Consider the following 23,886-nt stretch of genomic DNA (forward strand, 5'->3'; position numbering starts at 1 on the left):
AGTTAGGGATCTGATCTGTCCACCGCAATGTGGCAGTCCCACTAAAAATCACAGATAGCCGCCATTACTAGTGAAAAAAATAAATAATCAAAAATTACATAAATATTTTCCCTAGTTTGTACACAGGATAACGTTTGCGCAAACCAATCAAAATACGCTTATTACAATTTTTATTTATCAAAAATATGTAACAGAAAAGAAATTGGCCTAAAAGGATGAAAACATTTAATTTTTAAACTTTTTTTTGGAAATGTTATATAGCAGAAAGTGAAAAATATTGTTTTTTTTTTTTTTTTAGAATTGTTGCATTTTTTGTTTATAGCGCAAAAATTAAAATTGCACAGGTGATCAAATACCACCAAAAGAAAGCTCTATTTGTGGGAAAAAAAAAGGACATTCATTTTATTTTGGTACAGCATCGCACGACCGTGCAATTTTCCATTAAAATAACGCAGTGCCGAATCGCAAAAAATGGGCAAAAAATTTGAGGGAGCATACCCATGTATTTCCAAAGCTGCTGCAGCTATGAACCAAAAGACATGTATATTAAAAAAGAATAGCGCGCAAATGCAAAAGAAATTACTACCAAATCTGAAGAGAGTCCATAAATAAAAATGGGGGTTTGGTCCCACCATATGGCCATATCGTGCTCAAGCCCACTACTGCGTCGAAGTACCCCATTATCAGTGGGTCCTACACTATCCATGAAAAAGAGATGAATCCAGCCTTTCTAACCCTTGGAGATAATACTCCTTGCTGGGAAAGATGTGCAAATGCACTACAGGGGACTCCTCCTATATCCACTTGATGGTGGACACTATTGAGTACAGGTGTGTGTGGGGGGTGGGGAGGGCTGCTCAACCTCGATAGTCTGGTCAGACCGAATACAAAAAATGGCCTGATCATTAAGGGGACAAATCCTTCCGGTCCAGAACTGGTTAAAGAAACTTGTATTTCAAAAGTGCTTAGGTATTATTTCTTCTTATCTTTATATAAACGTTAACTCTGTGCTCCAGCGGCTACCACCCATAAGACAGCAACTCAGCAGATTAAAAATGTTTCTATTCTAGATCAGCATTGTAGGCACTTAACTCTAGATGGTAAGCTGATCCTTACAGGTTGCTCTTTATTTTCTTTGACTCTCTTCCACCAGGTCTAATCAGGATGGTATACAATAAAAAAAGGGGAACTCGATAGTGTAATTCCAATAATAAAGCACGGACGTTATTGATATAAAAAAAAAACTACTCACAAAAATAAACATGGTAAGACATGGCACAGAACCATCAAGTGCCTCCTCTCATAGCGACAATTAGATCCATGCTATCATGCCGTCCACTGTGTATAACAGCCAAGAGATATAAGCACTGGATGGCAGACAGTACACTCCCACTGCTAGGCCAAGTGGCATGGTAGTGTAGCTCTAGTAGTGGCTTATATCAATAAGGTGTGTGCTTTATTTATGGAATTACACTATAGAGTTCCCCTTTTTTTATTTGTGTTTATTGTATACCATCCTGATGAGACCTTTGGTGGAAGGGCTTAACAGAATAAAGAGCAACCTGAAATGACCAGCTTAATATCTAGAGGAGTTACCTGCCTGCAGTTCTGTTTTAGAAATAGAAAGGAATTTCAGTCTAGAGATTTGCTGTCTTATGTGTGATGGCCACAGGAACATAGAGTAAACACTTGTATTATTATAAGAAGACACCACACCTGAGCAGGGTAGGGGTAAGGGGGGGGGGGGGGCAGAAGGGCGGCCTCCCCATGACTCCAGTAACTTGTGAAGTAGGATTGGTGCCAGGAGGAAAGTGTCTGCCATTACAAGCTGACAGGAGTAGTGACAGCGGCATCACTATTCCTGTCAGCTTAGTGCTGGATGAGAGAAGCCAAATCAGGAAATGAGGAGGGAAGAGGTGCACTGTGCTCTCTCTCCTCTCTAGCTTCACACTCCTGTCAATGCAGCTCTTGCATGGGGACTGGCAGGACTGTGAGATCGGGACACCTTGCAGAGTGGCAGTGGAGTGCTTAGCACTGGAGCGCTCTCTCTGCCCCTCACTCTGCACAAAGAAACAGGTCTACTGTCAGGCGGAACCATCTGCACCCAACAGAGGTAAGTTAGTTCGTCCGCTGCTGCTCTAAAATTATGTTATATCCAGGCTGGCAAGTGAATGGGGGCCAAGCAGTATGACGGTAACATAAGTGTGCCGCAGCTGAAGACAGCATTGGCTACATAGAAAGTTACTAAGTTACTCTGACTATGTAAACTGGCACCAATACAAGGTGCTATTACTCCATATACTGGCACCAATACTAGGGGCTATTACTGCATAAACTGGCACATATTTTAGGAGTTATTACTGCATTAACTGACACCAATACTAAGGGCTATTACTACGTTAACTGGCACCAATACTAGGGGTTATTACTGCATAAACTGGCACCAATTTTAGGGGTTATTATTGCATAAACTGCCACCAATACTAGGGCTTATTATTGCTTAAACTGGCACCAATGTTGGGGTTGTTATTGCATACACTGTCACCAATACTAGGGGTTATTTCTATATAAATGGGCACACTGGCACCAATGCTGGGAGTTATTATTGTGGAAAATTGGCACCAATAATATGGGGTTATTGTTGCAGAAATTGGCATCAAAGATAGGGGTTGTTATTGTGGAAACGGGCACCAGTGCAGAGTTTTTTTCTGCTCTTGATGCCAATGCAGAGGGTTTTTATTGCATCCACTAACATCAAAGCTGGGGGTTAATTATTGCTGCCATGATGGGCCTTTTTTTTTTTTTTTTTACTTCTGCTAAAATTGTGAGTGAATTCAGTTTGCAATTTTTTTTTCCTGGGCACTAGATGACTTTTGATATACAAGTTTATTTAATGTATTCCAGAGATAAAACTACAATCCTACGACTTTATAAAACTCTGGTCTGACCGCATCTGGAGTATTCTGTCCAGTTCTGGTCCCAAGTCCTCAGAAGGGATGTGTTGGAGCTGGAGAGAGTCCAGAGAAGGGCAACTAAACTAATTAGGGGATTGGAGGACCTTAATTATGAAGAGCGTCTGCAATCGCTTGATTTATTCTCCCTGGAGAAGAGACGCCTGAGAGGGGACATGATAGCAATTTATAAATACCTCAATGGTGATCTCAGCATAGAAAAAAAGAGATGATTACGGCCACACACACCTACACAGGTTGAACTGGATGGACTAATGTCTTTATTCAACCTCAACTACTATGTAACTATGTAACTTTATTTTTTTTTTGTCCGCATAATATCCCGCATAGTGGAGAGGAGAGTCGGCAGAAGGACTCGCCCATACCTAGAGTAAACCTCAACCGGAAGGCCATCCGCTCCCGGTGCCTTATTATTAGGTGCCTGCCCCAACGCATCCATCAGTTCAGACATAGTAATCGGAGAACTAAGGGACAGACTATCCTGCTGCCGAAGCTGAGGCAGGGAGCACCCGTCCAAAAAGGAGGACAAGGCCGCCCCCCGGCCCCCGCACTGGGACTGATACAAATCAGCATAAAACTGCCTAAAGCCCTCAAGCACCTGAGGAGTGGAGGAGACCACCTCCCCGGAGGGAGAGACAATCTCCGTCACCGAGCCAGGATCCTGTTGAGACCTGGCTACCATAGCCAGCATGTGCCCAGTGTTCTCGCCCTCCTCAAAGTACGTTTGCTGCAGGAAATATCGTTTCTTCTCAGCCGCTGAAAGTACCACCGAGTTATACAAAGCCTGCGCTTCCAGCCAGGCCTTCTGTGCAGAGGGAGAGGGCAAGGCTATCATAGCCTCTTCCCTACGCTTCATGTCATCACGAACCGTTTCCTCCCACCGCGCAGAATTACGTTTAACCATAGTAATCCCTTTGATAATTTGACCATGCAAAAATGCCTTAAGGGCATCCCACACCACCGCAGGGGAGGCAGAACCCCGATTAACAGCCAGGAAGTCTTCCAAGGCCGGTGCAATCGGATCCGGCTCAGGGAACAACGTCAGCCAGAACGGGTTCACCTGCCACAGCCCACGAGTCCCCAAGCCCGGAACCGAAAACCTAACCCAAAGCGGGGAATGATCGGACACCAGGCGAGGCTCGTACGCCGAATCAGTCACCCGGGGCCTCATAGAGTCATTCCCCAGGGCCAAATCGATGCGTGACAGTCCTCCATGAGTGGCCGAATAGCAGGAATAACATTTAGTGGAAGCCTGCCTGTCCCTCCAAACATCTCTGAGGCCCAACTCCGTCAAAAACTTAGCAAACGCCGTAGGGTGTGAAATAGGGGCGGGCCCGTGATAAGAGGGGTGAAATTTGTCAAGTGCCGGGTCAAGATAATTATTGTAATCCCCCACGGCCAATACTGGGGTATCAGGGTGGGGTGCCATAAATTGCGCCAAAAGACGGAGAACCTCGTGGGAGAAGAGTGGAGGGACATAGACAGCAGCCAAAATACACAGAAAACCATTAAGTTTGCATAATAAAAAAACATATCTCCCCAGATCGTCCACCCTGCTGCGCAGGCATGCAAAAGCCACCTCCCTGGACACCAACATGCTCACCCCCGCGAATACGAGGAGTGAACAGAATGGTATTGAACAGGATATGCCCGAGAGCGTAGCAAATGCGTGGAAGTGCGCACCAGGTGGGTCTCCTGTAAACAGACAATAGTGGGCTTAAGCTTCCTAAGATATACAAATACCGCTTTACGCTTAACCCCATCTGCCAGGCCCCGAACATTCGAGGACAAGATTAATGCATTAAGCTGTGAGAACTCCATGAGTTAACAAAAACACCATATAAATGTAACAGCAAAAATCCCCCAGACCACCCGACACCCCACTCCCCACCGCCAACCATAGTCCGCCAGAACAGAGTCTCCGGGAGCATGCGCACCAAGTGCGTAGGTAAGTAGAGAGGGAAGTGCAGTCCACGCCAGCCATCTGCAGCCGGAAGAGTCCTAGGCCTGAGAGGTCTCACCTGAAAAAGAACGAGAGGTAGGGAAGGGGGGAAGAGCAGCAGTACAAAAAAGAACAAAGTCAAGGGGGCCAACAGGGCCCAGTAGTAAACCATTCTCCGTTCCACGGAGTCAGCATGTCCCCGCAGGACAACAGGATACGGGCACAGTATGCAAAGGAACCGCATGCAATCAATCTGGGGGGGAAACACGACAGTCTCGCTCAGCCGAGCGGTGATCCCAAATGTAATACCCCTATTGGGGGGTAAAAAACACGAACTGTAGAAAAAAAAAGGGGAAAACTTGGAAACGGACAGTCAGTGCTCCGCATCATAGATTGAAACTCAAAGCCAGTAAAGGATAACAGCGTCCCCAAACTCAGGGGGGTGCCTGCCGGGCTAGATGACGTTCCTCCCTATCTAGCCAGTTCACAGCGGCCTGGGGGTTGTCAAAGAATTGGGTCGAGCCAATCGCCACCACCTTCAATTTGGCAGGATAAAGCATGAAATATGGCACATTCAGTTTACGCAGCCTTTTCTTAACATCCAGAAATTTAGCTCTCCTGCGTTGCACTTCAGCAGAAAAATCAGGGTACAGAGAGACTCTGGCATTATCTATAGAGAGATCAGCAGTGGTTCTTGCCTTATTCAGGATGACATCGCGGTCCTTGTAATTGAGCAGCTTGAATAGAAAGGGTCTGGGGGGGGGCTCCCGGTGGAGGAGGTCTAGCAGGGATCCTGTGGGCCCGCTCCACGGCAAACATAGGGGAGAAGGAATCCTTGCCAAAGGTTGTCAGCAGCCATGCTTCAATAAAATCCACAGGGTGTTTCCCCTCCGCCTTCTCAGGGATTCCCACTGCCCTCACATTATTCCTACGCAAGCGGTTTTCCATGTCCTCCAGTCTGGCTGCATTAGCTGTAGTAATAGAGTGGAGAAACTGAACATCCCGCTGTAATGGTTGCCACTCATCTTCTATAGTACTAACCCGGCCCTCCAATGCAGCTGTGCGATCCCGCAGCTTCTGCATGTCCTGGCGTACTAGGGACAGTTCCAGTTTCATGCCCTGAACTTCACCAGCCAGTCTAGCGATGTTAGCGTTGCCAGTGGTGACCACTGAAAGGATATCCCGCAGGGTGGGCTCCGAGTCAAGGGTCATGGAAGGGGAGGTAGGCCCCAACTGCAGCGGTGCTCCCGCCTCAGGGGGGGCCAAAGGCCCAGAGTCCAGCGACAGTAGAGGGCCTGCATCTCCCAAGTCCCCCGAGGTCATATCTACATCCGTCACATCAGCCTGACAGGGAGGGGGAGCAAGGTCTTTACCTGGAGGCTTTGCAAACAGACGCTGTGCGGCCTCCCTCTGCTTCTCCTTTGCCGAGCGGGTCGCGGCGCCGCCATCTTGGCCGCCAGGGTCCGCCGCCGATCGGGACTTCGTGCCGCGGGAGGACATCCGTCCGGATGGAAATGGTGGCACGGCCGGCAAGCAGAGGGTTCAGAGAGGTGAGTCCGAAAATTGCAGGTGAATCGGGCACAGGATGGCTGAGATCGGCAGGATAACAGCAGGATACCAGCGGAGCTACTGTGGGACACGTCCGCTCACATCACTCGCCGGCCACGCCCCCCATGTAACTTTATTTAATTCATTTTATTTATGTCATATCACAAGGATTACCATTGTAAGCATGTCACAATATTGTTTTTATTGTATGTATTAATTATTCATTTAATTTATTTTGGTTTTCTTATTTTATGGTATTTATTCATTTATTTGCATAGATTTTGCACTTTTCATTGATCATTTTGTAGAGCTGCAATCTATATTTTTATTTTTTGAGGGTATTTTTTGAGTTATAGTGCAGTTGCTTTGCACTTTGAATTTTTTTTTTGTCATTCTTGAAGCGCAAAATAGGGGAGGTATTTTTTGTTTTGTGCTGGTCAAAAATTGCAAAACATTTCCTACGCACTTTTGCCTATAAATTGCATAGAAAACAACGAATTTTGCAGTAAAAAATTGCCCCACAAAAAACAATGTATTAAATTATATTAACCACTTAAGCCCCGGAGGATTTGGCTGCTAAACGACCAGGGGGTATTTTGCGATTCGGCACTGCGTGACTTTAACGGACAATTGCGCGGTCGTGCGACGCTGTACCTAAACGAATTTAACGTCCTTTTTTTCCCACAAACAGAGCTTTCTTTTGGTGGTATTTGATCACCTGTGCACTTTTTACTTTTTGCGCTATAAACAAAAAAAGAGCGTAAATTTTGCAAAAATAACAATATTTTTCACATTTTTTTATATGAAATTCCCCCCAAAAAAAATGTAAAAATCAAAATTTTTTAACATTTTCGGCCAATTTGTTTTATGCTACATATGTTTGGTAAAAAGAATCGCAAAAAGCGTATTTTTATTGGTTTGCGCAAAAGTTATCGCGTTTACTAACAAAGGGAAAGATTTTTGTCATTTTTGTTGTTTTTTTATTTAACGCGTAATGGTGGCGATCTGCGATTTTTTTTGCGGTACTGCGACATTGTGGCGGACAGATCGGACCCTTGACTGACATTTTTGACACTTTTGGGGTTACCAGTGACATTGCTACAGTAATCAGTGCTATACATATGCACTGTTACAGTAAAAATACACTGCTAGTGAAGGGGTTAACTTTATTTGAGAGGGAGGGGCTGTGTGTGTCCCTAGGGGCGTGATTCTTACTGTGATTGGCTGTGGCTTGAGGTGTAAGGACACTGATCAACGGTTCTACGTAGTAGAACCGTGTGATCAGTGTTTTTACACCGAGGAGAATGACAGGCAGCTTGTTTACACAAGCCGCCTGACTTTCTCCCTCTCCCCCGACGTTCGCCGAGTGACCGGCGGACATCGGGTCCGCCGGTCACACGTGCAGGGGGGTCCGTGACCGCGCGGGAGCGGGAGCGCGCCTCCGCGGGCGCGCGCTCGCTCCCCAGACCCTCCCAGGCTAGTGACGTTAATTAACGTCACTCTGCCTGGCCGGGGCTGACCGCCGCAGTAAATTTACTTGCGGCGGTCGGCAAGCGGTTAAAAAGCGGTGCCGCGCTCATAAATGCTCATATCATAAACAAAACAAATAATACATCAGTCCATAAAGAGCCTTTGGTATGAATTTGCTTGCAAATAATCAATACTTCATGAAAACAGGCTTGTGGTCACATATCCAAAGGAATGCTCCCTAATTAGTGTTCACCGCTATGTGCTCCAATCATCCACATATATTAGTGATAATTCCCTCATCCGATGTGCCCTCACCAACCAATGGTCTATATGCGCTTTTGCCCCTCTCTAGGGACCTGTTTTATACTGTTTCACTCCTTTGGTGGCAATCTTGAATTTAGAATCCTCCTTCTCTTACATTTTTCTCTATACACCCAAATCATAAAGAGAGAAAGCTGCACATAGTGCTTTATCTTTAAAACACTCGGTTTATTAAACACTAAATATAAAAACCCTCACATTTTCCTGGTGCTTAGAGTGCACCAAACTGTAAAAAGCATTCAGTCCTCACAGTGCGGATATAGGACAATCAGACAGTATTTCCACGGTATGCTCACAATGCGTGCCTCAGTGTGAAGACAGATTGGCCCCTCTCCTACACGTTACGCCACAGGGTCACGTGGCTTCCTCAGGGAGATATAAAACCCTTGTTTTAAAAGATAAAGCACTATGTCCAGCTTTATGGAGATAAGTGTAAAAGAAGAAGGATTCTAAATTCAAGATTGCGACCAAAGGAGTAAAACAGCATAAAACAGTTCCCCAGAGAGGGATAAAAGCGCATTAAGACAATTGGTTGGTCTTATGCCCCAGGTGAGGGCACATCGGATGAGGGGATGATCCCTAATGTATGTGGATGATTGAAGGACATAGTGGTAAACTCTAATTAAGGAAGCAGTCGTTTGGATATGTGAACACAAGCCTGTTTTTTTTATGGGAGATTGAGCATATGCAAGCAAATTCATACCAAAGGACAATTTATGGAGTGATGCATTATTTGTTTTGTTTATGATATATATGCTTTGATATGATATGCTGATTCTGAAAATTGCTATGCAAACAGATTTAAAGGGATACTAGCACATTAGCATTCGGGAGCATAGCACCACTTTTTAATATAATTTTGCACATTGATACACATTTAGAGAGTGTGTATAGGTGTGACCGATCCGCTTTGTATGTTTTTAGTTCTGTAGTCTTATAGCACTCAATAGCGCAACATAGCAGCGTGCAAGTTTACCCATTTTAAAAAAAAACAATGTATTACTTTGTTATCTTAAACTTTGACTAATTGGATTTTAGGCTTGATTTGCTAACACAAAAAGGAGGCAAAGTAAACCTATGCATTCAGAGTGGCTTGCTATTTGGACGATGGATCTAAACTGGGGACATTTTTTTTATCTTTTCAGTGCTTCATATAGTAACAGAAGTACCATGTACCAAACATTGCCTTATCCAAAAAGTGTCTGATTAAAAAGTAGTGTGAGCTTTCATCTTCCCTCTGTTGGTCAGATTAAAATATCTAATAATATAAAAAAGTCGCGCTAAAGATGATCAGACAATGTTCAAATTGTGTCAGACTTTAGATAAAATGTCCATAGAGTCCATGAAACCAAATATTAAAAGGTGACTTGTGGAATATCCATATGAATGGGAGGCTTACCAGAAACCAAATAAACACGTGCAAAATGAGAACACAAATCCTGACGCTTTCACCTAGGACACTCCACAGAGGATCTCGTGGTCCAGACCAATCCCCCTCGATGGTGTAGTTATATGCGGGATAAAGGTGAAAACACCATAGCGTAAAACCAAACAACAATATGGGGTAGTAAAAAATTATAGCACTATCTCAAGATGTGAGTCACCACAGTGCCAAAAATAAAGAAAAAAGGTGAAAGAATAAAAACCTCCACCAACAAATCCAACAGGTACTCCTTACCAGAAGTGAAAATTAAAGAAACATGAATGTGTTATGATGTGGACGAACCCCTCCACCTACAGGACTGCAGCTTACCAGATAGCTATATCCAAAATGCCCATAGGGAATGCCAAGATCCCAAACATGCTGTGACTGCAACACCATATGTCCTAAACAACCTTACCAGATGATGATAGGTGACAAGCAGATGGTAATAGCTGGCGTGTGCCGGAATGGGAGACCCTTATGGCTGCGGTGGCTCAGGATGCGGGATAGGTTCAAACCTGCAATGTGCAGCTGTCCGGAGCTCCGGGACCAGGTGTCCTCTGTATAGTGATCACTGCCCAGCCAGATACTGATGATGAGCGGAACGCAATCCCATCCCATAAGGTTGTTTAGGACATATGGTGTTGCAGTCACAGCATGTTTGGGATCTTGGCATTCCCTATGGGCATTTTGGATATAGCTATCTGGTAAGCTGCAGTCCTGTTGGTGGAGGGGTTCGTCCACATCATAACACATTCATGTTTCTTTAATTTTCACTTCTGGTAAGGAGTACCTGTTGGATTTGTTGGTGGAGGTTTTTATTCTTTCACCTTTTTTCTTTATTTTTGGCACTGTGGTGACTCACATCTTGAGATAGTGCTATAATTTTTACTACCCCATATTGTTGTTTGGTTTTACGCTATGGCGTTTTCACCTTTATCCCACATATAACTACACCATCCAGGGGGATTGGTCTGGACCACAAGATCCTCTATGGAGTGTCCTTGGTGAAAGCGTCAGGATTTGTGTTCTCATTTTGCACGTGTTTATTTGGTTTCTGGTAAGCCTCCCATTCATATGGATATTCCACAAGTCACCTTTTTATATTTGGTTTCATGGACTCTATGGACATTTTATCTAAAGTCTGACACAATTTGAACATTGTCTGATCATCTTTAGCGCAAATTTTTTATATTATTTATTCTTTGGGGTGTTAGTCACACTTGAAGTCGCTGCTTACATACATTTCGGTAGGACTAGCGCAGTTGTTTCTTTTTATTAAAATATCTATTCAGGACAAAGGTGGTGAGAAAATTGTTTCTGTCTTACCTTTTTGCACATTATCTTTGTATTCACAGATGATTTGAACACCAAATCTTTAAGAATTGAGGAAAAAGGAGTAACACCTATTCCCCCTCCAACCAGCACAGAAACTTCATATTTGTTCCATTCTTGATGCCCTTCACCAAAAGGTCCATCTAAATATATCTATAGAGAGATACAATTTTTGTAGCATGATATTTGGTTGTGAAATTTAAAAAAGTGCAAAAATATTTAACATACAATCTACCTGCTAAATTTACTGTATTTACAACATTTTTAGGAAAATAACATTTTCTTCCCATTATTAATTTGCCATAGGGAACTAAATGATTACAGTTTTCGGAGCCAGTGGATTACATTTTAGGCCCACACTCCCTGCACCCTGACATAATGGCACAGTTTAGACTGCAGGAGCACCAGGAACAGGGCCTGCTGATTTCACAAATGTCCTTGTTCATCCAAATGTCCAGAATGTCCAACCTGCAAAGATTGCAGGTTGTTGCTGAAGACATCAAGAACACCTCTTAGGCTGCCGTCTCGAACCTAAAGGAATGCATTAGTGGCATGGCAGAGAGGCTTGCAAAGTTAGAAAAGGTAGGAGACTACCATGTTTCATCAATTTGTACACTGCAACAGGTGGCAGGGTCTAGTACATTGGAACACTTATCTCAAAGAAATGCATGTAGAATACTTGGATAATAGGGGCAAACAACATAATCTTCAGATCAGAGGAGTGCTTGAATTGGCTGAAATGGACCAGGTACTCTTAATGCTTCCGTCCATTTTCAACAACATTCTGAAAAGGGACCAAGAATCCCGGATCAGATTGAAAGAGCACACAGGACACTAGGCCCTAGGTGAAGGGACACTGCCCCATCAAGAGTGTGTGCTGTTTTACTAGCTTTCAACTTAAATAAGAAATTCTGCAGGAAACTAGAAACTGAGAAAGACTTCTGTTGAATGGAATGGAAATTAAAGTTTTTTAAGAATTATCCTATAACATACTACACAACAGGTGAGCCCTGCATCCTGTTTTGGAAGTGCTGAGAGGGAAGATTTTTGCTTACTACTGGTGCTTCCCCTTTGGTCTTTCAGCAGCATATCAGGGATGCACAGCAGTAAATACTAACCCCTGATGACATCCAAGTCTTCCATGAATAGCTGCATCTGCCACTCACCCATGCCCCAGAATGGTACAAAAAAAATCAGCTATCTGAACACCTCCATATACCCACCCTTATCCCATGTTTACCTTTTTTTCCCCCTTTCTTTATTCTCCTGCCTCTTTCTCTTTCTCCATCTCCCCTTTCTGACTTGACCTTTATATCTTCTTCTCCTCTGCCCTTTGACACTCTTTCCTCCACTTTTATTCGGGGAATGGAGTGCACCATAGTGCAAACTAAGTTACCAGTTGTCTTATCCAGGGTGAATTGTTGACGGGAAACCAACTTGTGCTCAAAGCAAACTCATCTGATCCCTCTGTCAATGCATTTTGACCCCTCTTCCCCAAGTGGAGGTGGATCCAAGAGTCTCTGAAACTCCTTGTGGAACATAGAGCTTATACATCACCTATTATTTCCAACCCCAATAAGTCAAACTTGTGTTACCATAGAAAACAACACTTTGCCATCTTCTTATGATAGCAGTACCACTATATATCAATCTGCTGTATGATAATATGCACACCTCCTTGATAAGTCTATTCTTTTTTTTTTTTATGGCTGATTCTCACCTCATCTTCCCCCTCTTTCAAAAGTACTGTTCTATATGAAGGTTTTAAATTGTCAATAACAATGTTGGTACAAATTAAATGATTATATAGCATAGCTTACTTTTGGATAACTACCAAGCTCTGCGATGCTTTGTGGAGAATACATCTCACGCAGGCGAGTTGTCCATGGTCCTGCAGCTCTGATATGCAGGCTCAGTGCATCTTCATGTGGAGCACTAGTTAATGTGAAGGGATGATATTCATTGGTTCCTAGAGATAAGCAGGCTATTCTTACCCACTGTCCAGATTTGTATTCAAAGTCATTGGGGCGCTGAAATTTAAGAAAAGTGACACCTGTGGAACAAAAACAGCATATTAGGTGAGTAAGAATCACAAACCAGGTATTTTATTTTAGACAGAAAGATGCTTGCAGTTATACTTTAAAGGGTAAGTTCACCTTTACAGAAAATCTGTAAGGTGAACTTACACTGGACCCCTCCCTCCTGTCCTGTTATACAGAATTCCCGCGATCACCCGCTGTGAAACATCGGGTTGCCTCTTCACCGGTCTGGGGATTTGAAATCCCTGCGGCTTTCTCTCCTAAATGTACCTCGTAAAGGTACGGATAGGAGGCAATCTAATTGGTCGTAAACCGTCACATGGACGCTGCTGACCAATCAGAACCCACCTAGCCCATCCTGTTAGTGCTGGAGAAGAGGAGAGAAAGCCATGGGGATTTGAAATCCCTGGTCCGGTGAAGCGACGACTTGATCTCTCACAGTGGGTGATCGTGGGACTCAGGTATAGTGGGACCAGGGGAGATGAGGAAGGTGGTCCAGTGTAAGTTCAGATTTTCAGTAAAGGTGAACTTACCCTTTAAACTCAAAAAGCTATTAAATTCATGTATGCATTCAATAAGGGTTTGCTCACACCAGGTGCGTTGGGACTGTTCTGGGCATCCTTGTCAAGTTCAATACCAATTTCAGACAAGGTAAAAAAGGCTTGTTCCCTATGAGGCCAGTTTACACAAAACCATCATAAGTACTCGCCTTGATATGACTGAGACTAGGAGAGGGAAAGCCATTAGTCAGAATCAATCGGGTTTTACTTTGCATATTGGATATTAAGATAAGGTGATCAGCGCAAATTTGTGTTAATCCCAAGATGTCTAAATGTAGAAAATGCTAATGTGCAAATTAAATAAATAAATAATAAATTATTCAATGTATATATGGCATAGGGTTTATCTTTTTCACATTTCATATATTATTGGTAATATATACATTGAATAATTTATTATTTATTTATTTAGTTAATTTGCACATTAGCATTTTCTACATTTAGACACCTTGGGATTAACACAAATTTGCGCTGATCAGCTTATCTCTCTATCCACATGTAGCACACCTGCAGCAGATTAGCAGCATTTTTGTCCCCTTTTTTTTGGGCTGATTTAACCTCTGACTTCCTTGGCACCTGATCTCTTTTTTATACATATTGGATATTGAACTTGTTTAAAGAAGGGAATGGCATTGGAATGGTCGAATTCCTGTGCTGCTGCTGCTGCTGCTGCTGCTTCTTCATTGTACAGTTACAGGCCGGAATAGGTCTAAGACCGACTACATAGCTTAGCTGTATTGTGGTAAGCAGAGAGGTTCAGGACCTGGTTATGCACTGGGGCTGTGAAGCCTGAATCATTAGACTGGCTGAGCAGAATTACAAACCCATTTTCAGGGAGAACAGATTACATATTTATATTTCTGCTGTTAGACTGAAGTTAAGTTTATATTTAGGGTCCATTCACACTAGCGCGACTTGTCAGGCGACTTGGTCGCCTGACAAGTCGCGGTGGGTCGCCTGCCATTGATTAGCACAGGACCCGTTCTAATAGGAGCGACACAAGTCGCTCTGACTTAGAAAAAGGGCCTGTACTACTTTGGGGCGACCTGGAGGCGACTTGCATTGACTTCAATTATATGAAGTCCGTGCATGTCGCTCCGAGGTCACAGGTCGCCCCAGCAAGTCGTGTCGCCCCTGTCTGAATGGGCTCTTAGAAGTCTGTTCTGTTTTAGAGATGTTTATTTAATAAAAAAAAAGTAGACTGTCTTATTCTATTGCCATAAAAGGTTTTTGTATATTAGTACATAGTGGCCACTATCCGGGATTGTATGTGCCGTTTTGCAGCTGGTGAAATTTTATGATGTGGGGTTCCAGGCATTGGGAAAGGTGCTGTGATGTAGTTGATCTGTCGTCTACAGTTCTATGTTTTTTATTGAATAAATACATATACAGTATGTGGCATACTATAACTGTTCACACCCCCACAATACCACAGTAGTATAGTTAACTTTGTTATTAAAAATTGTCAGAAGTACCTGATGGAAGCAGTTCTGCTTTTATAACGCTAATTTCTCTTTTTTTTCTGCTCAGGCTTATTAAACTGTCCCCAATAAAGACTATGGCAGGAACTGATAAGTAAACATAGAACTTGGGTAACTGGATAAGTCCAAAGCTGCCATGAAGGATAATCTGGAAATGACATGAATAGTATATTAACAGGATAATATTAGCTATTGCTGGATGGTATAATCAATTCACCTGTGATTGATATTGCTTATTATTATTAGCAAATATAATTAAAAAAAAAAACATATTAGCAAAAATAATTCAAAATAAAATACAACCTACTTTCATATTTTTCATGCTATTGTGGGGTTGATGTACTAAAACTGGTAGTAAAATCTAGTGCAGCTCTGCATAGAAATCGCCTTCCAGTTTTTTTTTTGTCAAAGCTTAAAGCCGGTCATACATGTGTCAAATTCCAAAAGAATTTTCTTTTGAAAATCCTAAGAATTTTAGTTTGAATTTTGCACCATTAGTGGGCCGCAGCAATGGACAATTTTCTTGCAGCTATCGAATTTCAGTGGTCCGGCATATTGAAAATTAAAAAAAAAAACAATTAATGATGGGAGAATTGTGCCAGAAATATAAGCAAAAAAGAAATGTGCATGTGACCTGAAAAGAAAAGAATATTCACAGCCACAAAGTTTCTTTTCTGTAGCAAAATGAGGTAAAATTGAAGGCTTGGTTGGTCGAATTTCAAAATCAATGGTGGCACCATTAGAATACAAAACACACAAAATTTCTGATTTCAAAAGAAAATTTGTCCGGAATTTGACCTATGTATGGCCGGCATAACTGAACAAGCTGAAGTTAGAAGCTGATTGACTACCATGCACAGCTGCACCAGATATTTCACCCACCTAGTAAATCAACCTCTGTTTAGAGAAGCATTATTAACACTCATTATTAACACTGAATTTATAGTGTATGTTAATATTATTTATCTTTTCTTAGCAACCCCCCCCCCCCCCCTCATATTCTCAGTTTGTTGTATGGTATGAGCTACATAAAATGTATATAGCTATATGCAGTTTAGAATACAATAATCTATAGCATTAGGATGTGTTTGTGCTGTAAACCAGCAGTCCATATAGGAATTATTTGCATGGCTCCACCTACTATCCTAAAATAGGAATAAGCTCCAGGTGTTGTGGATAGCAATGGAAGTAAAGTGTTTTAAGAAGATTCCACTCTGCTTCACACTAGTTTAGTAGAGGGCATTTTGATCTCTTAAAAGGACAACTTCAATATTAGTAAAGGTATCCTTTAAGTTAGCCCCCCTAAGTGTAACCAGCATGGTTAAATACTTAACTTTGTTCCTCCTTCAAAGTTCTTCACTGTGTGGCCCTGCTTTGCTCTGCACAGCATTTGCATTAAAAAAAAAAAAAAAAAAAAACAACAACATGGCCAGGGACTTTGCTTAGTGCACATGCAATCTGTAGCCCCATTAATTCCAGTGGAAGTTTGTACTTCACTGCATGGCTGGTGATACCATGAGTATGGACCATCTAATGGAATTTATGGTGCCACAGCACACATGTACACAAGGCAGAAAACCCTGCTTGGATGTTTAAAACAAAGGGGGTTCAGCACTGGGCCGGGACACAAAGTGATACATTTGGGAGCAGGAATAAAGGTAACCATGCCAGCAGCAATTAGGGAGTGTGAGGTGGGGAGGGGGTTACTTAACCTCCCTGGCAGTATGATTCTTTCGGATTTTAGGTGCTGAAAGCGGTACCATTATTTTGCATGTAATTCTTAAGAATGAGAAGCCCAAACCATCTATTTACATATGATTTTTTTTTTACTGTGCGTTCTTCTTTATAACATCTCGGGTATGATAAAGTTTGAAACACAAAATCATAAATTATAATATAATAAAAAACTATAAATAAGTTAAAGTATGTATGTATGTATACATATATATATATATATATATATAGTATACATATACATATATATATATATATATATACATAATAAGTACAGTAAAACTGCAGGAAAGGGCACTGGGGGGCAAACTCATGTGATTTTTTTTTATTTTGCATTGTATCAGTGTGTTTGGTGTGCTTTACATTTGAATTTGTCGCCGGTTCCACCCCCCTGCGAACGTCACGTCGCAGGAGACGGAAGCCGGGGCACAGAGAGGATTGGGATGAAGATCTGCCGCCAGACACCGCCGAGATACATCGCTGGATCCCGGTGACAAGGTAAGTAACCCTGCTTTCAGGATCCAGCGATCTTCCTAGCGGTGCCCCGAGTGTGGCTCGGGGTTACCGCTTTTGGTTCTGAAATTTAACCCCGAGCCACGCTCGGGAATACCGCTAGGAAGGTTAAAGAACATTTTCATCTCAATGTCTATATATTTTTTTAAATATTCAGAAAATGTTTACAGATTCTACGCAGAGATATAAAGGCTTGTAAGAGTAATATAGATGCTATGCAGATTACAATATTGCTTGCCAAATGTGGGACAGGTGCACATGTCTTATATGTAATTAGGTTAACATAAGTGGGCTATTGCTGTCTTGATATGCCTTATATAATAAAGTTTAAGAGGTTAGTATTAGCATGCCCTCTACAGTACACAAACATTTAACACCCTTCTTATTTAGAACTAATGGACTTCAATTAGTGGGGATCTTAAAGAGGAACTCCTCTTTGTTTGTAAAAAAAAAAAAAACACAATCCACTTTGGGTGATTAATGTACGTTGGAAAGATTTTAACAAACTTTGTAGAAAATATATATTGTTAATTCTCTGAAGAAAAGGCTGATTTTTTTTTAATTATGTCCTTTAGATATTGACTCTGAATGGGAGGGCTTGGTTCATTATATTCAGCTGGTACACTTTCACTGCACTAATGAAAAAACGCTGTTTTTAAGCATTCATATATACATATACTATATTATTGCATTTGTTTTTTTGTTTTTTGTTTTTCACATAAGTGGACTTTAAGCATTGTTAATTGTGGAAGGGACAAGTCTGGCTCAGTAGGAGGTGTATCAGACCTCTGCAGATAGAACACTGCTTCCACTCTGCAGCTGCTGGCAGGGGAAATGCTTTTTCATTCAGGCTGTGACTGCTTTGTAAAGAAAATAAAGTGTACATCTCTAACTGCTTGCAGCCCGCCCACAGTAAATTTAATGTGGACAGGCAGCACAGTGAGGCTAGGCGGCGTACTGCCATGTTGCCTAGCATGTCTCCTTAGGCGCACAGCAGATGGGCACAGCAGATCACAGCTGGAGTACCATGTGATTGCTATTATTGGTCATAGCAATCACATGATTACAATGTAAACAATGGCTTTCATTTATAACTAGTGTGCTTACTACTGTGATGCTGTGATTGGCCCACAGATATCACATGGTACTTGGGTCAACCACAGAACCCTGTACCATGTGATTAGCTGTAGCCAATCACACTATGTCAACAGTAAGCAAGCTGTCATGAATGAAAAGCCACTCATGACATTAACTGTTGCTTATAACAATGATCATCACTGTTATAAGCAATAACAGTGTAAAAAAAATCCCTGGCCACCTTCCCAGTGTAGTACAGCATCACTATGGTGACACTGGACTACTCTGATGAAAGTATGTAAAAAAAAAAGAGTAAGAAAGAAAACATTTTTTTACAAAATGTAATTTTTTTTTAATTTTTTTAATGTCTTCATTTTACAAAAATTGTGGCTAAAATTATGACATCAAAAAACTTGCCATGCCTCTTACAAAATACTTTGTACTGTGTACTTTCCAAAAAGGGGGGTAATTGTACTGTCCTGCCATTTTAGGGCCTGAAGAAATTAGCTCGCTGTACATCAGGAATGATACATTTTCAAATATAATGTATATACCTTAGTATGCAGAAGCTATAACTTTCACACAGATTAAAAAATATAAAATGATTTGGGTTATTTTTACCAATGGAGCAGACTATATTTTGGCCTAAACTTACGAAGAAAGATTATTTGTTTGTATAATTCTATAACAAAAATCTGTTTTATTTTAATATTTTTGGTATTTTCTCATTTATATAGCAAAAAATAAAAAAAAAACCCGTAGTGAATACATACCACCAAAAGAAAGCTCTATTTATGTTGAAAAAAATGACATAAATTTGATTTGCATACAGGGGTTGGTTTACTATTACAGGAGAGGGAAACAATCTGGTGCAGCTGTGCATACAGCCAGTTAGCTTCTAACTTCACTTTGTTCAGAAAAGCTTAGACAAAAAAGACTTGAAGCTGATTGGTTTCTATGCACAGCTGCCCCAGATTTTGCACTCTCCAGTTTTAGTAAACCAACCCCACAGTGTTGAATGATCAAGCAATTGCCAGTTAAAGTAGCACAGTGCTGAATAGCAGAAAATGCCTTTATCATGAAGGGGGCAAAGTCTTCCTGAGGTTAATTGGTTAAACACTGTTTCTTTTGACTCTTTGGAATACATTTAGCTAATTTAACCTAAAAGTTCAGTTTAGCTGATGTGATAACAGTAGTTCAGTAGGAAATTTTACCAAAACATATATTTTACTTATTATAAATCTTACCAAAATATACATTAGTATATATAAATGATGTGTCAGCCAGAATCCACGGAAACTGATTCGCCGAAAATGCCGGGAAGAGAAAACATACATCAATGCAAGAATGGCCAAAAGGAGAATTCCAGTAAATCCTTCAAGAAAAACATAAAGGTATTACAATGATTCACTGGCTGGTTATATTAGAAACCTTGCCTTGCAACTCTGAGATGGAACATCTAAAAAAAGAGCGTATAGCCTGCATCAAAACATTGCCTCATCAAAATAGTAAAACTTAGTATTTAAATAAGCAGTTAAGCACATATATACAATAACTAACTAAGATAAAATAAATAAATATGTAAAAGTATTATAGAAGTAAAATTCTTTTAAAAACACTTGCAAATTGCTATAGGTATTTAATGGGAAATACTGTACTTTTTTTTTAATCGAAAAAATATTTTTACATTGTTTTCATATTAGTAAAGATTGGGGGGTGATATGTGCGCTGTCACTTGGGTATTCAAATAGGAGGAATTCCTAGAATGTATTGCAGCTGATGATGATAATGAGATTAGGATAAAATCCTATCCCTCCTGCAGCCAGCCCTGGTAAATTCACTAAATACCAATCAATATCAAATCGCAAAAGTGAGTCGGCGCTGGTGGGAAACAATCTCAGAAGGGGCTCAAAAGTGAGTTCCCTATTCGCATACGTGTAGTACAATCTTCTTCTGATAAAATATGGTGGGAATTATCATGTACACAATTCTGTAAAAATTGTGAGATCTATTATTGATCTATTTATTGAAGACGGATACACCATTGGTTTTAGGATCTGGATACTAAGCCTTTATGATTCGGAATTTACTAGACTTTTTCACAATCGGATTTACTTTGTCATTTTAGCAGTTTTTATATATTCTCACAATTTTTACAGAACTGTGTAAATGATAATTCCCACCATATTTTATCAGAAGAAGATTGTACTACACGTATGCGAATAGGGAACTCACTTTTGAGCCCCTTCTGAGATTGTTTCCCACCAGCGCCGACTCACTTTTGCGATTTGATATTGTTTTCATACTGTATTCAAATGTGTTGGAAATGTCACTTTGCAACTAATTCTATTTGGGAATTATTGGATAATTAAGGCTGCCATCTAGTGGCCATTTAGTACATATTTTTTCCTTTTAGATGATACTTTTTATCATACTTTCTCTATTTTTGTTATTCTTTTTATTGTTTTATCCTTCATGTCCCACTAGCAGGATATTATTTATGTATTGTACTAGTATTATTGTTACAAATATAACTTGTAGTATTATTTTTTATTATGTATCCATTTTCTACATTTTTATTTATGTAATTGTATCATTTTCACGCTATGTCGTAGCATCTGCAACAAGCAACATGCACGTTGTGTGTTTCTTTTTTTTTTCTTTCTTTCTTTACTGTGATATGAATAACTAATACACTTAAATAAATAAAAACAAATGTGAAACAGATTGTGCCCCCCCCCCTTCTTCTAGCATGACACACTGTTTGATCCCCCCATGGCATTGCTAATATTTGGATTAATATGGGCTGTGATGGCCATATTAACTATGAGGAAAACTAAGGGGAGACATCTTCTAAGAGTTCCCTATAGCATTTTAAACTATGACTGCTGGAATACAATTGCTAGTATCCCTCTAGTTTGAAAAGTGAGGTTCAAGGGGGCTTGCTTCCTCTCTTTCTGACACCAAAAGAGACCACCAGAAGAGATGCACCAGGGAAGGGGGAACACTGGAAACTAGAAGGTATGTACAGAAAAACTGAAAAAAAAATCTGTGTGTTTTTTATACTCCAACCTACCAACATACATGGTTAACTTGTATTATATTTCACCCGAAAGGGGGCAGACACCTTCTGATCATTTTATTTTTTATTTTACTTTTTTCCCCCCACTGTTTTTTTTTCCATCAAAACTCGAGAAAATAATGAGGCTAATGAGGGGCCCTTTTTGTAGCACAATAATAATAATGTCAGAAGATAAATTAAAAAAGCCTCCATAATTTTAAGGAGCCTTTTAAAGCCTGTTGTACCCTTATAAACCACCTTGTGCTACCTAAAATTGTAATTCCCATTGGAAATTTGTTTTTCAGTACTTTCTACTGGCTTATTTGATTGTTAATAACAATGAAATCAGTTATGCGGAGACAGACTGCCACACATTTTTATTCAGGTTTGTGAATGTTTACAACAGAACCAGTTCTAGGTGCCTAGGTCATTCCTTATAACACCTGGTGAGTATCTGGAGTAGTATCTCATCAACAAATAGTCTGTCCAAGCAAGACGGATTGTATATAAGGGCTCATGGTTCAACTATGTCTCAGTGTTTGGCTAAAATATATAGAGCGGAAGGGTGTAAATTACTGAACTCCAATTACCTACTAGCAGAATGAATTTACCTCTTTTAGAAGAATCTCTTTCTTTTTTTTTATTTTTATTTGAATAGATAATATAAAATATACTTGATGATCTGACATATGCTAAATCGTTTTCAGATTTTCAGCATGTTAGCCTTGGCCAAAATAACTCCCTCCCTTTATATTTGGAAACCCCTAAAGGTCAGAAAGTATTTTATTTATCATATACAATATACTGTGTATATATATATATATATATATATATATATATATATATATATATATATATACAAAAAACTAAAGGAACACTATCATGGAAAAATATCATGCTCTATATCTATACTGATATTGACCGGGTAATGTGTTAGGAATGAAAGGATGCCACATAGTTTAATGGAAAGGAAAAGTATCAACTTACAGAGGGCTGAATTCAAAGACACTGCAAAAATCAAAGTGAAAAAATGATTCAATTTTGCTGAAATTTAATTGCAGCAACTCAAATTGGTACTCAGTAGTTTGTATGGCCTTCACGTGTTTGTATGCATGCCTGACAATGTCAGGGCATGCTTCTTTTGAGACGACGGATGGTGTCCTGGGGTATTTACACCCAGATCTGGACCAGGGCATCACTGAGCTCCTGAACAGACTGAGATGCAACCCGGTGGCGTCAGATGGACCAAAACGTAATGTCCCAGAGGTGTTCTATTGGATTTAGGTCAGGTGAGTGTGGGGGCCATTCAATGGTATCAATTCCTTCATCCTCCAGGAACTGGCTGCATACTCTCTTCACATGAGGCCTGGTATTGTCATGCACTAGGGGGAACCCAGGACCCACTTCACCAGTGTAGGGTCTGACAATGGGTCCAAAGATTTCATCCCAATACCTAATGGCAGTCAGGGTGTCATTGTCTAGTCTGTAGAGGTCTGTGTGTCCCTCCATAGATATGTCTCCCAGACCATCACTGACCCACCACCGAACCGGTCATGCTGAATAATGTTACAGGCAGCATAACGTTCAACATGGGTTCTCCAGACCCTTTCATATCTGTCATATGTGCTCAAGGTGAACCTGCTCTTATCTGTGAAAAGCACAGGGCACCAGTTGCAGACCTGCCCATTCTGGTGTTCAATGGCAAATGCCAATCGAGCTCTACGGTGCTGGACAGTGAGCACAGGGCCAACTAGAGGGAGTTGGGCCCTCAGGCCACCCTCATGAGGTCTGTTTCTGATTGTTTGGTCAGAGACATTCACACCAGTGGCCTGCTGTAGGTCATTTTGTAGGGCTCTGGCAGTGCTCATCGTGTTCCTCCTTGTACAAAGGGGCAGATAGCGGTCCTGCTGATGGGTTAAGGACCTTCTTTGGTCCTGTCCAGCTCTACTAGAGTAACTGCCTGTTCCCTGGAATCCCTTCTATGCTCTTGAGACTGTGGTGGGAGACACAACAAACCTTCTGGCAATGGTACGTATTGATGTGCAATCCTGGAGGAGTTGGAATGCCTGTGCAGCCTCTTTAGGGTCCAGGTATCGCCTCATGCTACCAGTAGTGACACTGACCCTAGCCAAATGCAAAACTAGTGAAAAACAGCCAGAAGAGATGAGAAGGGAAAAAAATTTCAGTGGCCTCCACATGTAAAACCATTTTGTTTTGGAGGTCATCTCATTGGTGCCCATCTAGTGCCCCTGTTTTCAATGTCTTTAACACCAAAGCAGCTGAGACTGATTAACAACCCCCTCTACTACTTAACTGAGTAGATCAAAATCCTAGGAGTTTAAATGACTTGATGCTATACTCTGATTAAAAAACATTCCTTTCATTTTTTTGAGCAGTGAATATATAAAAC

General features: G+C 41.1%; 1 protein-coding gene across 1 annotated transcript in view; it reads right to left on the reverse strand.

The window, feature by feature from the left end:
* Window positions 1-23,886, reverse strand: part of LOC309553340 (dual oxidase 1-like) — a 165,126-nt gene that overhangs the window by 16,454 nt on the left and 124,786 nt on the right. The window contains exons 27-30 of the mRNA XM_082254407.1: window positions 19,663-19,790; window positions 15,086-15,239; window positions 12,832-13,064; window positions 11,006-11,164 (exon numbers count right to left, since the gene is read on the reverse strand). Coding sequence (XP_082110533.1) covers window positions 11,006-11,164; window positions 12,832-13,064; window positions 15,086-15,239; window positions 19,663-19,790 — 674 coding nt within the window. The remainder of the gene's footprint in view (window positions 1-11,005; window positions 11,165-12,831; window positions 13,065-15,085; window positions 15,240-19,662; window positions 19,791-23,886) is intronic.

This window comes from Pelophylax lessonae (assembly GCF_965119305.1).
Source record: "Pelophylax lessonae genome assembly, chromosome: 4".
Lineage (NCBI taxonomy): Eukaryota > Metazoa > Chordata > Amphibia > Anura > Ranidae > Pelophylax > Pelophylax lessonae.